The sequence below is a fragment of the Centroberyx affinis genome, unplaced genomic scaffold (assembly GCF_046629955.1).
Source record: "Centroberyx affinis isolate AG114_WGS23_722 - 3 ecotype Tasmania unplaced genomic scaffold, CSIRO-AGI_Caff_v1 ptg000637l_1, whole genome shotgun sequence".
NCBI classification, from domain to species: Eukaryota; Metazoa; Chordata; class Actinopteri; order Beryciformes; family Berycidae; genus Centroberyx; species Centroberyx affinis.
In genome coordinates, this window is record NW_027279263.1 from 378,664 (window position 1) to 395,000 (window position 16,337).

The 16,337-nt window shown below is 41.8% G+C and overlaps 2 protein-coding genes across 5 annotated transcripts in view; both read left to right on the top strand.

Moving 5' to 3' along the window:
• Positions 1-255: 255 nt before the first annotated feature.
• spns1 (SPNS lysolipid transporter 1, lysophospholipid) lies at positions 256-11,130 on the top strand. 2 transcript variants are annotated; one of them, XM_071518852.1, is made up of 11 exons: positions 256-316; positions 826-962; positions 1,201-1,352; positions 1,876-1,942; positions 2,920-3,062; positions 3,716-3,868; positions 5,420-5,609; positions 6,299-6,364; positions 6,901-6,999; positions 9,081-9,249; positions 9,629-11,130. In XM_071518852.1, the coding sequence occupies exons 2-11, from the start codon at positions 843-845 to the stop codon at positions 9,697-9,699; spliced, it is 1,230 nt and encodes a 409-aa protein (XP_071374953.1). In that variant the 5' UTR covers positions 256-316; positions 826-842; the 3' UTR covers positions 9,700-11,130. The 2 variants fall into 2 exon arrangements, with proteins under 2 accessions (XP_071374953.1, XP_071374954.1); XM_071518853.1 differs by lacking the exon at positions 3,716-3,868.
• Positions 11,131-12,503: 1,373 nt separating this feature from the next.
• The window catches only part of lat (linker for activation of T cells), a 15,031-nt gene continuing 11,197 nt past the window's right edge, over positions 12,504-16,337 (top strand). For 2 of the 3 annotated variants that reach the window (XM_071518863.1, XM_071518865.1), the window contains exons 1-3: positions 12,504-12,775; positions 15,117-15,226; positions 16,236-16,275. In XM_071518863.1, coding sequence (XP_071374964.1) covers positions 15,124-15,226; positions 16,236-16,275 — 143 coding nt within the window. In that variant the 5' untranslated portion in view covers positions 12,504-12,775; positions 15,117-15,123. The remainder of the gene's footprint in view (positions 12,776-15,116; positions 15,227-16,235; positions 16,276-16,337) is intronic. The other variant, XM_071518864.1, reaches the window with a different exon arrangement.

A 16,337-nucleotide genomic window follows, 5' to 3' on the forward strand; every position in this document is an offset into this window, starting at 1 on the left:
AAACTAAAGCCTTTTTTGGAGATTTGTTCCTCTACTACTAGGCAGATTAAAGCAAACGCCCAAAGTAGATAAAAGCACTTTTTTATTGATAGATGACCAAAGGGAAGGGAATTCAGAAAGCAACATTTTCTAACGCCTCCAAAATCTTGTAACTGTGAATTCTGTATGTTGAAGTTGTGTTCTGCATGCATCTCTGTGAATATGGTTGGTTCTAAAAGTAAAATCTATCCAATATCGTTTCCCCCACCAGGTGTTCTTCCTGACATTGAGAATTATTTTGGGATTAATGATGAGAAATCGGGGTTGCTCCAAACAGGTAAGGAGACATAAAAAAAAAACTAATGTACAGCCTTCACCAACACACTCATTATCATCACAACTGAGCTGCTGATTTGAGTTTTCTTCTACAGTCTTATAGTATTGTAACTGTGACAGTGTCCATTAGTCAGCTGAGAGTGACCATGCCCTTCTCTGCTCTATCTGCCTCTGTTATCTGAAGGAGATAAACTCATTTCACACATTCAGTATGGAAATGTATCTTTTTGTGTGGGATTAGTGCTGGATTTGTAATAATTGCTGAGGTTGTCATTAATTTTTTTAACCCTGTGTGATTGTGATTCTGTCAAGTCTATCATTTGTGAAGTAATTGTGTAAGTAAGTGTATTTTGTTTTAGACAAAGGTGCTTTGATCATGCTGATCCTATGCAAATGTAAATTCTAGTAGTTTCAAACTGGCATCGCAGTGAGTTTTCTGGTGTTGGATTTTCTTTAAAGGGGGAAAAAAGCCTATTCTAATAATATGTGCATGCTCATTTTCCCCTCCAGTCTTCATTTGCAGCTACATGTTCCTGGCTCCGTTTTTCGGCTACCTGGGCGATCGGTACAACAGGAAGCTGATCATGAGTGTTGGCATCGGCTTCTGGTCTCTGGTGACGCTCGCCAGCTCCTACACACCCCAGGATGTGAGTGAAATGTTGTCTTGTTCCTTGTGATCAAACTTTCCTCTGGTCTGACTCGGTAGATATTTTGTTGAATAGAGATTTGGCTGGCAAATTAAAGATATTGAATTTCAGCACAAAATATTGGCTATCAGCAACTTCAGCCTGCTGCCCTCTGCAGTTTCATTCACTGATTTGTTAAAGCATCATAATAACCCTCCTTTTCACCCTTTCACTCCTTCCCCCCCTCCTCCTCTCTCAGCATTTCTGGGCTCTGCTGGTGACGCGCGGCCTGGTCGGGGTCGGGGAGGCCAGCTACTCCACCATCGCTCCCACCATCATCGCTGACCTGTACGTCAAGGAGAAGAGGACGCAGATGCTCTCCATCTTCTATTTCGCCATTCCAGTCGGCAGGTAAGAATATCGCTCGGAAGTAATATGGATGCTCAGTGGCACTTTTTCTTTTTGTTGCCAATACAGATTCTGAATGCTAAATTTGATGTTATTATCTAGGGCTGGGCGATAATTCAATATTATCGTTTATCGTCTTTCAGTGGAATCATATCATCGTGATGATATGAAGATATTTTGATATCGTGACACACATTTCTACTGTCTAAATTGATGATGACAAGCAAATTTTACTTAAAAACTCTGATAAAATGAGGTATGGTAGGAAAATTATTTGAAAATTTCATTTTTTTTTGACACCACACCTAACATCACCATTCGGTTCAATGAGATGAACATTCATTTGATTATTTAACATGATTTTGCATACATGAGCCATATCGTAATATATATTGATATCGGGAAAAATCCTTATGATTATCATGATATTGATTTCAACCATATCGCCCAGCCCTATTATTATCCGATACTGAGGAGACTTGAACTTGGCTTGACCTTCTTGTCAATATCTTTTTGTTTTTGTCAGTGGTCTTGGCTACATAGTGGGGTCGAAGGTGGATGAGGCGGCACAGGACTGGCACTGGGCTCTGCGGGTAAGTTCTTCTGATTTATGCTGGATTTACACTCCAGAAACAAGCAGTTTGTGTTTGAGGAAAAAAGAATGGTTGTTACTGCAGTTTGATATGTTGTTCTTGTGGCCTTCTGCACAGAAGTTTCTTGAACCTTGTTTGCCTTCTTCCTGTTAACACACTGCCTGTTTTCTGTGTTCGGCCACTCATAGCTATGCAAGCCAATGCATTCAGCTGTTGTGGAGGAAGGGTTATTTTGTGTGATTGCCAGATTCACTCATAGACTCTTTGTGAATTCACCCCATGAACGAAAATATAAATAACTCTAGACTGAAAACTGAAGGTGATGCTGCTTTCACCGTCAGAGCTCCTGGACTGTGGAGCCTGAGGGACTAACTGAGCAAATTCACCAACATGTTTTTAAAACAGCGGTTCTCATCCATCTGCCATCCTGACCCAAGAGCCTGCAGGTTTTCACTCCAGTGTGGTTGAAGGTGTGATAATAAGGTGTTTGGCTGGAATGAAAACCTGCAGACTCTTGGGTCACGACGGCACCTGGATGAGAACCACAGGTTTAAAACCACTTCTTAAACACACTTTATAGACTTGCTTTTATGCTTTAGATTTTTTGCTCACTTTTTTTTGCATACTGATGAGGGAAAAACTGATTTTCTTGAAACTACTTTAACTCGCCAATGCTTTTACGGAGTTCAAATTAATACCACCCATGTGTTATATGAAAGCAAGTATGTTGACATAGAAATATTTGCTTAATTAAAGATAATTAATTGGCATACAAGAGGATGCTGGTTTTCATTCCAACCAAACACTACAGCAGCTGATTTCACCGATTAGTTCCTCCTCTCTGGTTGAAGGTGTGAGGATCAGAGAAATCGGCTGCTGTAGTGTGAAAACCTGCAGACCCGTGGCTCTCGATGATCTGTATCAGAACTCCTCATAGAACTCCCTGGGTCTCTGCTGACGGTGCCGTTCCTCCCCAGGTGACTCCAGCCTTGGGTTTGGTCGCCGTGGTTCTGCTGCTGCTGGTGGTGCAGGAGCCCAAGAGAGGAGCCATCGAAGCCCGACCCGAGCATCACCTCCACCGGACCAGCTGGCTGGCAGACATGCAGGCCCTGTGCAGGAAGTAGGTTCAGACCCTCAGCAACAGTGAAATCAGCTCCAAGGCCTTTTACTACAGTAGAGGAGAAGTGTAGTTATTTCCCTGGCATCAGTGTGTTAAGTTATAATATAATAGAGTTATAACTAATAGAGTAGTAAATGTAATTCCTGTCAGGTGTTCAGGTGTAACTTTTTGCAGCGTTTGCCTTTGCTGAGGTGAATCTAGTCTGTTGGTTTGCCTCAAAGAATGTATTACAGAAAAGTGAAACAAGGCAAATTGAACAAACAAGGCATTTATTTTCCAACAGCCTCTTGATTAAAATGGTGGAAATGGTCACATCTCCTGGGAGGGTGCTTGGTTCATTTCGGTTTTTGGTTTAGTCTTTGTCTGCTTTAACATCTTTCCTATAAAAAGATTCTGTTTTGATCCTAAATTTAGTTCTTATGCAGGTTTGCAGCAATAAAATCTTTATTTAGGTACATCATGATAAAATTCACTAATTCCACTAATTGCTGCATACTTGTATTTGCTGTAAATAGACATTTAACTTGATAATGACCAAAATTCCCCCACATTTTCTCTAGTAGTGGTGGTTGTTTTCCTACTGTATCAGCGTAGCACTTATAAAGAGTCCTCGGGAAATGCTGCTAAGATCTTTCTCTCTGTTTCCTCTGCAGCCCCAGCTTTGTGCTGTCCACCTTCGGCTTCACAGCGGTGGCCTTTGTCACCGGCTCTCTGGCGCTCTGGGCTCCGGCTTTCCTCTTCAGAGCGGCCGTCTTCACCGGGGAGAAGGCTCCCTGTGTGCAGGGGCCCTGCGACACGTCAGACAGGTAACCAGCATCCACACACAACCACGAATGTATACATTTTTAGCATGGGTGGCCCTGTTTGGAATTGAACCCCAAACCCTCAGTTACACCACATCACTACGCTTTTAGATGGATTCCCAGTTGGGTTATATTGATTATATTGGTAGTAGAAAGTAACGCAAACGAAATAAAACAAATGCCATGAATAGTTCACCAAAACATGTGAATGGGCACCAGCAGTACTCTGGGTTTTCTTTTCTTATCTTGTATTACATTACTTGTACTTCCAGTTAGTCACAGTAAGTCTGACCCACATGCTCCACTCTTAAATAAATACAGGACAGGATCACTATAATTGCTTTCTTCACGTCTGATTTAGAAAACACGGTTGGACATCAGGTCCCTACACATTTACTAGTTTAATGTCCTGTTTCTTATACTGTTCAAGTTTACTTTCAGAGCCTTCATTAGCTCTGCTCTGTCAGAAATAGTCTGTTATGTGTATTCTGGCTGTTAAATTGGTCCTAAAGATAGTATCAAAAAGCTAAATATACCCCGACTGGAGAGTTTTAGTGTCCCGTGATCAAACTGCTGTTTCAGCCTGCCAAGAGGAAAATTCACTGAACACTGAATACCTGGCATCATGCTTTTTGGCATTAAATTGACCAAAGGTAAACATATTGAGTATTGGCACAAAATATTAGATTTTGGCAGCTTCAGTCCAAAAGAATATCAGTATCAGCCTTCAGGATCCCATAAAGCTTGAACCCTAATCCACCACTGGCATCCACAGTAAATTCCCCTTTCCATAGTGAAGGCAGCCGCCTCAGTGCTTCAGAGTTGATTGAATCCCAGACTGCTGATGAGACTGTGATAAGACGCTCTACAGCAGTGGTTCTCAAACTCGGGGTCGGGACCCTCCAGGGGGGTCATGAGATAATTCTAGGGGGTCGCGAGATGATTTATGGGACAAGAAAAAAAACGTATTTCTACTATAGAGATTTATTATCATGTGTAATTTTTTCTTGTGAAATACTGAATAGGTTTCAGCCTCTAGGCCTCCTCTGATAATCAGATGAGACAAACTGAAAAGGGATGAGGGATGAACTGTGAACTGTTCACATTGCTTCATTTTAAGGGGTCACAAGCCAAAAAGGTTGAGAACCACTGCTCCACAGTGAGGCACCACAAATACCAAAAAGAAAAGACAAACGGACAATGCAAATGACACTACAAAATGTACTTTGTTATAATCATAGTAATGCTTTATTTATATCGCACTTTTCGAAACAAATGTTACAAAGCGCTTCACACAAACAGATCAGAACTAAAGGTGATAAAAGCAATCTGAAGATAAAACAAAAAAACATGGTCACTCCAAGCTCATTGGATAAAATGTCAGATAAAACAAGTTTACATTAAAATAAAACTGGCTAACTTTGTTACTCTGAAACTTACTGAGTAGCCCAAAGGTGGACTGCATCATGTGTGGGCGGTATGTTCACAGCTCTCCGTAGTTTTTCAGAGAACAGCGTCTGATCCCCGCTCCGGTTGTGTCTTTGTTCCCGGCAGCCTGTACTTCGGCATCATCACCTGTGTGACGGGCGTGCTGGGCGTGGCCAGCGGCGTGGAGGCCAGTCGGCAGCTGAGGAAGAGGACGCCCCGGGCCGACCCGCTGGTCTGCGCCGCCGGCCTGCTGCTGTCCGCGCCCTTCCTCTACCTGGCCATCGTCTTCGCCCAGGCCAGCACCATCGCCACCTACGTGAGTTCGCATTCTTCTTCACATTTTTACATTTTAGCCGTTTATCTGGCGCTCTTATCCAGTCTGATTGTGGCGTAAACTTCCTAGATCACCAATATTACAAACTACCAATGAAGAAGTCACGAGTGAAGCTGGACCGAAATGGGTGTTTGAAGGTCGATTTTTATTCCTGTCAGGGTAGAAAACGCTCTGAAACACTTAGGCCATGGGACACTAAAAAAGAGATTATGTAGAAGAAACTGCAGGCATAATTTAAGGCTGCAACTAACTAATTAATTTGTTTAATTATTTTCATCATCGAATAATCTAATTATTTTTCGATTAATCATTTAATCTATAAAATGTCAAAAAATGACTAATGCCCGTCACAAGTTACCAGAGCCCAAAGTGATTCTTAAAATTGCTTACTTAGTCTGACCAGCAGCCAAAAAAAACGGCAAAAAAACTAAAAAGTATTCATTTTATAATTATATGAAATGGAGAAAAGAAGCAAATCTTCAAAGCTGTAGCCAGCTTTACTTGATTAATGATTAAAATGATTAACTGGTTATCAAAATAATCAATACATTTTCTGTCGATCGACTAATAGACTTATCGTTTCAGCACTAGTATAATTATAATAATATAAATGTGATTTTAGCAGATAGACATGATGTTTCTCTGATGTGTTTTGTGTCTTTCCCCCTCAGGTCTTCATTTTCCTGGGAGAGACGTTCCTGTCCATGAACTGGGCCATAGTGGCTGACATACTACTGGTGAGAAGTTTCTCTCTCTTGTTTCATCATGTCTTCCTCATATAGGATCATATAGTCTGTATAGTTAGTGTGTATGGTTTGCTATATTTGTGGGGTAACAGAATGTCCTGGCTGTCTGAAATGTTTTCATGCTACAGGGCAGATTGGGAAGATTTTAGTTGTTGTTGATTTAGTATTGTCATTTAGTAGTGAGAGTGAAACCCACGATTAGAATTGACATATTTACATTCTCTGATTGGCATAATGTCAAAAGAATGAAATTATAGTGAAATTAAGACATTACTTGTCCAAAAAAACCAATAGAAACAAAATCCACTGGACTTAAAATGAAGAGTTAAAGACGCTTCATCAGTTTTACAAAATGAAATGAATCTACTCAGACATAAACTGTTTCTCATTTTGCTGTGGTCCCCGGACCCCACATTTAGAACCGCTGGTGTTTCTCTGTTTTTTTTCTTCATTGAAATTCAAAAGGTTTTATGTTAGTCATGCTGCTACAACCATGGTTTCACTCTCAATCACCGGTTCCCCCTCAGTACGTGGTGGTTCCTACTCGCCGCTCCACAGCCGAGGCTTTCCAGATCGTTCTCTCCCATCTACTGGGAGACGCAGGGAGTCCGTACCTCATAGGAGTGGTAAGTCATGTTTGGAAATACACACACACACACACACACACACACACACACACACACACACACACACACACACACTATCTGTCTCTGCTCCTTATCAGAATCAGACAAACTTTATTTGCCAAGTGTACAATCTGTACAGGAACTCGTTTTGCCTTGTCAGTAATGACATTTAAATGACATTTCACAGTTTCGTGCTAAGGAGAGCAGAACCTCACGTAAAGACACCATGAAAACCACATTTTAGACAAATGACTACACATATCCATCTACGGAGACATATCAAGTGTATACACCCTCTCAAATTGCTGGTTACTAAATCTAAATCAAAGTTAAAAAAAATTTAAAAGATTTTAAAAGTAATAATCGGCGACATTTTCATGTCTGTTTTGCTGCCACTCTCTGTCACTGATCGATATAACACAATAATCTGTATCCAGTTCATGAAGCTTTTCCATTTGCTGTTCTAAACAGTCAATGTCTGACGTATTTTACGATTCCGGTTTGTTTGGAACAAACAGAAGAAGAAGAACTGGGTAGTTAGCATGAGCAGCGATAGCCACCATGGCTGAACAGACAGAGAAAAGAGAAACTCAAACTGCATCAACAGAAAATCTAAGCTCCGCTCACACTGTTATTTACAAACGCGTCAAACAAAATGAAACAAAATGAAACCTCTCAGCCCTTTTCCATACAGATTATTCTCTCTCATGGTGGGCACCGGCTGTTTTCACATTTATTTGTTCCTTGTGACCTTTTCTCAGTCGCAGAACAGAGCCACGGTGCCAGGCCATGTAAATGTTAGCTCATGGAAATACTCTGCTCTTATCATGCAAATTATTTGGAAATGCTGCACACAGAAAAACAAAGGTGCCCACTGGAACCGATGCCACAGAAGAAGCATTGCTGGTTCCACAAAGAACCTTTGAGACCGAGGTTCTTTAAAGAACCGTCTGCACTCCTCTGCTTAGACAACCTGCATTGTGTTTTTGTTTAATTGCCGTTGCATAGCCTCATTTTTCAATTGCACAGTATAGCTTGCAGGCAGTTGACCACCCACCCTCGGACCATGGAGGGGTTTGGTTATGGTTATTTTCCAAATATACAGTATGCCATCACCCACCGTCCAATAACTAAAATAAGAATTAAGAACCTTTTTGATATCCCAAAGAACCGTATGAGGAGCATTAAGAATCATCCACTAAATAAAGTGGTTCTTTAGTAGCCGATGGTTCCACACAGCCTTTTAAAGAACCAGTTAAGGACCATTATTTCTCTCTGTGTGGGGAATTTGACATTTGACATAGAGTTGCTACATGTACCATTTTTTTTTACTTCAATATGATAGATTAGGTGTGATGCCGTAAGTGCTGTAAATAATGAGACCACAGTGGAGACGACTGGTCGCCTCTATCTCACTCTGTGGTATTCTTAGTGCGAGTGTTTCACAAAATTCAGACTATATTTCCCCGTTACTTCCTGTCAGGCATCATGTTGCTTCTTCTGTCAGAGGTTTTCATGTCGGAAGTGATTTTTTTTTTTTTTTCTTCATCTTACTTTCCCTCCTTCCACCATCTGCTGCCAGAAACTCTGAAAGCTTTAGCTCCGTTTGCTCTGGAAGACCAGAACCTCTTCCTGTTTTGTGCCACAAAGCAATCTCCCTTTGTGCCATAAATCAATCCGCAGCAGATTGCTGTGTTGCACGGCCGGCTGTACCCCTTAGCAGATTTCCAGCAAAATCCGACTTTCCAAGTTGAGCACGTTTATTGATCATATGTAGAATAAAATTAAAATTTTGCATGTAAAAATCTCTTTTTTTTTTCTTCTTCCGTTTGTGAGTTTTAGCTCTCCTTGCATCTAGTACCTGGGCGCCCCTGTTGTTGCATGACCAGCCAGTATTAGGCTAGTAGGTGCAGATTCAGTTTGTGGCTTTTTTTTAGGATTTGACGTTAGGGCAGCAGGGGAACATGACAGGTTAAATCCGCTACCTCGTACTCAAGTATCCTCAAGTACTGTAGCTTTTCCGTCGCTGTAATCAAACCTCCATTATTCAATTATCCCTGTCCTCCTCCTGTCTGCGGCAGGTGTCCGACTCCCTGAGGAAGACGGACTCGTACCTGTGGCAGTTCCGCTCCCTGCAGCTCTCCCTGCTGCTCTGCTCCTTCGTGGCGGTGGGGGGCGGGGCTTTCTTCCTGGCCACCGCCCTCTTCATCGAGAACGACCGCCATCGCGCCGAGAACTACGTCCCTTCAGGTGAGGCTGTGAGACGCTGCATATGAGGCTGAGCGAGTTGCACCAACACTGATACTGGTTATACAGTACAGGAACACAGTGTCCGTATGAAAGTTTTGTGCCCAATACCAAAATCTGATACCAAGAGCTAAGTGTCAGATTTCAAAGCAAAGATTTTTTTTCTTCTGATATGCTGAGGGATGCTGGATCTCTCTAATTTCTCTCCAGTGACCTACAGTAATGGTTTCATATTTTATTGTTCAGCAAAAGCGATCAGATTAGTAACAGATATCAGCCAATGCTTAACTTTTGGGATCAATATGTCAGTAGCAAATAAAATGGTTTCGGTGTTTCCCCAGCTATAGAGAAGCGGAATGAAAGACCTTTTCTCTCTTTGCAGATGATGAACCAATCGTTGTACCCAAAAGCGGCCGGTCCACCAGGGTGCCAGTATCCAGCGTTCTGATTTGATGAGAGAAACCCTGATGTCAGAGGTTCCTCTGGGAGAGCTGCATGCTGATTGGGCCCCTCGCATTCAGCATGGCCCATCATGCAGCTGTGTTTTTTTAGGACTGTGCGCGCTGTTCGGACCGAAGTTTTAGAAGAATTTATTTTTAACATTTTTGTCAGCGTTGCTTTTTATAACCTTCGCGCTGCAGAAGTTCTCCGGACTTTGCGGACAATTTTTTTTTTTTTTTTTTTTTTCCCTGTTCAAATATGGAAGTAAGCTCAACAAGGATCTTATGGGAAATGTTTGCAGAGCAGATGAGAAGCTGAAAGAAAGCACTACAGACTTCCGGAGAAGAAGCCGCCTGTTGTGGAGCGACAAAAACTTTGCGGGACGGTTTCAGCTTCAAGCCTCTCATCAAGACGCCGCATCAGACTTCATTACCGTCTCCAAACTGACAAAACCTTTTACTTCCGGACGCAGTGGGACTCTTGGGTTGATGCTCTGTGTTGAAACCAGCTGATCTGGAATCAGCCAGAGACACACAGCAAGTATCCCTTCCAGCCAGTCATTTGAAAGTCAATGAAAGCAGCACAGATTGTAAACATAATCCATAATCTTCAGTATAACCACATATATTTTACAAGAGCGGAACCAAAAGCAGGCGATGGTCAAGTCCTTGTTTGAGCAATGTTTTTTTTTTTATATATATATATATATATTGGAGAAGCATTATTAATCGCTTTTCATAACCAAGTATTTGTATATGTTTGAATTATTTTGTTTTTAAAAGTAACACTATCCATAAAATTGCATGTTTGTTGGATGGGAAGTGTCCAGCAGACGGTTTGACTTGACCATAATAATAGAGAAGTATCCAAGCTGTTTTGGGAAGGGAATTAATCTGTTGCCTTGCTATGGTTTTTATTCACCCCATTCATCTTTTACTAGTATACTACTGTTTTTATCCAGTTAATTTTTTCTTCTGCAATATTTGGGTCCAGACAAGGGCAACATAGTTGAAAATGTTTCCGATATTTGAAGAAGGATGAAAGTGCTTGGTTTACCTTTTTAATCCTGTGGATGAGGTTGGACTTCAAGTGTAGTTCAAGTACCTGAACAGTTAAACCTTCTCTTCAAAGATCTGAAACCTTTTTCAAATCTATTTTTTCCCCTCTGGCCTGTTTGGGTTTTCTTTTTTTCGGGTCGGAGATACTGATGTCACTACCGGGAAGCTAAATCGGGTTGAAAGTGCTTCACCAAGTTGTCTGAGGGGAAACGAGCTCGACTTTGCCCCAGTGAGGACAGTTAGAGTACATTATACAAAAAAATTTGTATTATAATGGTTATTTAAAGAAAAAAAAACAAAGCTTTTAAATGATTGTTAGTAATGAAACTTGTTTGTTAACCTCAAATTATTTTAGCTAATCTTTTTTTGTGAACCATTAAACGATGAGAATGAACTTATTGGGTGTTTATCATGCTTCACCAACTTGGCTTTCATGTGGAGGATAAAATAAGACAGTTTAATGATCTATAAGGGGGGAAATTGGGTCATTACAGCAGCAAAAGTAATAGGAAACACCAAAGAGAAACAGAGTATAAATAAGATTAGAGCACATGGAGGGCATTAAACATAATAGAGCTGACAATTTGAACGTGTCAAGAAGATATTACAGCGTTATGAGGGTCTGCAGTGCTTCAATACAACATAATGAGAAAGAAACTATAAAAATATGTATGATATGCAGTGTAGACAAGGGGAGAAAGAATATGAAGAAAGTAAATTGTGTGCAAAACATGCGTCATATTCGCATTAACTAAGACACCTGACCAAAATCTCCTCCAGGTATTTCTTGGTCTTTTCCAGCCTCTTCACAGCTGGGTTTACCCCTCATCTCTCCTCTCTCTCTCTCTCTCTCTTAGTAACATGGGGGGGGGGATTTCTCTGCTCCCCCCCCCCTCTTCTCTCTCTCTCTCTCTCTCTCTCTCTCTCTCTCTCTCTCTCTCTCTCTCGTCTGCTGTCTGATTCTCCTCTTGACAGAAGGAGAAAAGAGGCCGAGAGAGGAGAGGAGAGGAGGGGAGGACTCGGCTTCCTTCCCTCGGTGCGGTTTCCTGTTAGTAGGTGGGAGGATGTTGAGTCGCAGCGCGGCGGCTGCAGCAGCAACGCTCACACAGTATTGCAGCCTTAACTCCGCCATCTGCACCGAGGTGTGATGGCACAACCTCCACTGGTAGAGGTGTTTGTGCGAAATGCGTTTTTTTGACATTTTGCGCTTCTGAGCTGCAGGCCCCCTCTCCCTTCGGCGCCCAGTTGCCAGAGTTGTGGCGACCGATGTAAAAGAGGAAGTTTAAGAGAAGTTTAATCACCCACACATCAGTGTTCACTCCAACAAACATTAAACAGGCATTTATGATTGTTTTTAAGGGATTTCAACTGCTGGAGAACTCTTGACACTTTGCTAGACACCTTCATCTACTGAATCAAAGATGGTGTGAAATCTGTTGAAATCACTTGTCCAGTTTTTGCCCCTTTTTTCCCTCTCTCTCTCTCCTCGTCTTCCATGTGTTTCATCGTGAATCTGAGAGGCCTTTTTTTTTTTTTTTTTTTTTCCTCTCAGAGGAGCCGTTTGAGGAAGACGGCGAAAGATCACAAATATCTGTGGCGGGAGGTGAAGCGAAACCCGCCGTGTGAGAACGAGTCGACTCAAAGAGAGGCTCGTTGGAGGTGGTGGTTGGGTGCAGCGATGACGGAGTAGGAGAGTTTCTGACGAGAAGGGGGGGGGGAGGAAGGGTGGAGGAAAGCACCAAGTAGGTCGCCGAGTTTAGTGAAGGTGCACAGGGCCGCCAGGTTAGACAGCAGGGAGGAAGGGGAAAAAACTGCAAGTTCGAGGAAAGGGGGAAGGTTTGTCCGTCAGTGAGGGAGAGACTCCAGACATGCCGGATGTTTGGTCACAGTAGAAGCCTCCCGCGGTCCAGATACTGGAGAGACCAGCACAGATACTGGAGAGACCAGCACAGACTCCACTGATCCAGATCCTCCTCTCTGCCGCTCAGCTTCTCTCCTCTTCTTCTTTAAGTGCCGTTCCTCAGGTGTAGGTAAGTCTGTTTCTTCTTCTTCTTCTTCTTCTTCTTCGTCTCTCGTCTGCTCAGGTTTAGTTTGCGGCCTGTGGGAGACACTGCCCCTCGGACTTATACCCAGAATGCATTTGACAGACGGACAGGCGACGTGCGGGACGTGGCCGAGCGGAACGGCGACCCAAACGAGCACAGATGTGTTTTTTTTTTCACAGGATTGTTTCAGGCTGATATCAGAGAGAGAGAGAGAGAGAGAGAGAGAGAGAGAGAGAGAGAGATTTAGCTCTTGATTTCACAAAACGATGCAGGCAGCTCTCAACATTTTATATTTACATGTATTTTAATGTTGGTGCAGGTTGTCGTATCAACATCTGTCAATGTCAAGATGTTTGCTGGGGAGAGATGTGATGCAAGGCCAGAGACTCCTCTTTCACTTTAACTATTTAACAATAACCTCCCTTTCTCTCCTCAACACACACACACACACACACACACACACACTTCTTTTCCTTGACTCTTCCATCTTCCCTTCCATTGGGCAGCTGCATCAAATAGAAGCATGTCCCTGCTGCATTTTATCTTTTATGTTCTGTTTTGAAAGAGTATCACTCCTTATTGAGTTTGAAGATGGAGCCAGAAAACACAAGATGGCTGCCATTTACGTTGCAGTTTTGAGTGGGAGTGGGGAAACTGCTTTCGGTTCACTCTGTAGACGCTGCAGCAGAAGCTTTTGCGTTCGAGTTAAATTATCAAGAGTTGGTCTAGTATGTGTGGTTTGATTTGCACTGGAGTAAAACCGGCTGTGAACCATTTCTGTCCTGCTTACATTGAGGTTTGCAGTTCGTGTGTGTGTGTGTGTGTATGCGTGGGTGGGGGGGTGGGGGGGTGGGGTGGGTGCAGGTGTTCTCTGTGACTCCACATACAGGGAGCTGAAGTTGATCGATCAGTGATCAGACAGTGTGAGAGATCATCAGGTTCATACAGGAAGGAAAATGAGTCGGTCGGACCACGTGTGACATGGTTTTTCTTCCTGTGTAACACTCCTCCATGATGAGGGTTTAGATCATCATGTTCCCACAATGCTTCTGTGTGCCGTTTTATTACCTGCAGCTATGTGATAACCACCAGCTTATGAACCATGAGAACGTAGAGAGTTTCATTCTCAAGGCTTCAACAGGTTGAGATGAAACGTTGCTTCCTTGTGTTCATCTGGTGTTGATATTAAAGTAAATTTGCTATTTTATAAGGAATATATAAACTATAAACTAGGTTAATTTAGTGTCATATTTTTTTCAGATGCTGGATCGCTCATTTTGGATGAAACTCTTCAAATTTCATGTCTGTAACTTCCCAGAATGCGTCTTTAGCTGTTGTCAGGGCTGGAAAGGACGTTCTCCAAATGTAATACGTTACAGATTAGCATTTACTTTTTTAAAATTTGTAATTAGTAATGTAATCTGCTGCATTACACCAAATCAGTAGTAGTAATGTTGGGATTACTTTGCCTCTAAACTTGAGAAATATAATATTAAAAGGAAAAATATGATTACACTTATGATCCTTCATAGCTGTGATTAACCATTATTTCAAGGGATGAAACTTTCTGGTTTTTAATCTTAATCTGATAATCTAATAATCTAATTTCCTCTTCCTTTCTCCTCCCATTCTGAGCAGCACATGTGACCTGAGCACTGTGTTAACTGTTACAGATCATGAATCCATTACTCACCAACTGACTGTTTGTCACCAAGACTATGAAGGCTCTTGACAGAGAAACTTTATGTAAAATTTGTAAATATGTTTTTGTATGTCTGAGGTCCTTTTTGTCAGAGATACAATTTACAGTACTGACCTATTTTTATTCAAAATAGTTTTATTTTTGTTTTATCAAATGAAGCCAAACTTTCACATTTTCAGCCCTAGCAAACTAACTAAAAAAGCTTGCTAATTTGAGCAAAGAGAAGTTGAATAACACATTTTTAATGTACTGTAGCGTAACACCCCCTGTACACACATACGTTTCATTTGTATTGTGTTGGATTTCTAGTGCATTTATGGCTGAAAGATTTAAATATTGGCATTTTTGTAATGCAGTGACAGATTTAAATAAATATTTGAAAAGGAAAATTCCAACACCAAGATGGCATGGCTGTAACCAGGGTCAGCTCAATTCGAGATGTAAACTGAACCTACCATTCACATAACACTAGTAAATATTCCTAATAAATAGGATATAATCGCCTATTTATGGCAATAGATTTCCTTGTTTTTGATATTGAAGGTGGTGTCCGGACTGATTGGGTTGAATTGCAGGTGAATGGACTCCAGCAGTGACATCATCATCCTGTCTCCTCCTCCTCAGGTGAACCATGGAGGTCTCTTTGTTCGTCTGGTTCCTGGCCTGCGTCGTCTTGGTCTCCCTGGTCCTGCTGGCCTCCGTCTGCCTCGACTGTGGGAACAAAGGCCCTATGGGTGGGACGGCGCTTTTCAATAACGAGCCTCAGTGCTGCGCCACGCGGCAGTTTAACTCTGATAAAACTGATAAAACTGCAATATTTTGGGCTGATATTCAGTATCTGAAAATTTGACCATGTTCATGCTAAAAAAAAAAACATAAAAATTCCAAGTACTCAGTGTTTCCACCAAAGTTTTACTGTCATCAGGGTGGAAAAGCCTCTGAAACAACATTAGAACGTCATGGAACGCTAAAACTCTCCACTGAAACACGGGAGTATAGTCATAGTAATCATGAATTTATCTCCTTCTACTCCTCCTTCTTTGTCGTCTTCTCCTTTTCCTTATTCTTCTCCTCCATCTTCTACTCCTCTTTCCGCTTCTCCTTATCCTTCTTCCTCTTCTCCTTCTTCTCATCCCCTTCTTTTCCTTCCCCTTCTCCTTCTCCTCCTCCTCCTCCCCCTTCTTCTCCCTCCTCCTTCTCCTTCGCTGCCTTCTACTTCTTCTCCTTCAACTTCTCCTTCTTCTTTTTCTCCTTCTTCTCCTTCATGCAAACTTGTGTGGCATTTGGTCAAAACGTCAGTTCAGGTTAAGGTCTTCCCATAGACAGCCAGTGTTGTATTGATCAATTCTGGAACAAATATGTAATCAATCAAGCTGCATCATGTGGACGACACTGACCGGACCAGATCTGATTTTTAATACAAGACCAATATCAGCTCATTATATCAGTCTAACCATAATTTTGAAAAAAAAAAAAAAAACAGAAAGGTCTTTTGTATTGATCCCTGATAAAGTGGAATTTACTCACTTAGCATTAAACCTTGATGATTTGGGATGTGTGATGTCTTTAAAAGTACATCTATATATATTTAGCAAATACAAAGGGTTATAATATTGTTAATTTTTTTTCTCCATGGTCACTTTATACTTATTTACACAGTCCTGCTGCCCCAAACCCCCAGGGACAGAAAACTGCAGTAAAGTGATGCTTTTTAACTGTTTTCTGTTTTCTGTGTTTCCCTAGTGTCCATCCCACAGGGCCACGCTTCAGAGGAGTACATACCGTAAGAGCTTTACTCTCTGTACTGAGAAAGAAACTGAATGACAGATACTGCAGATACACCAA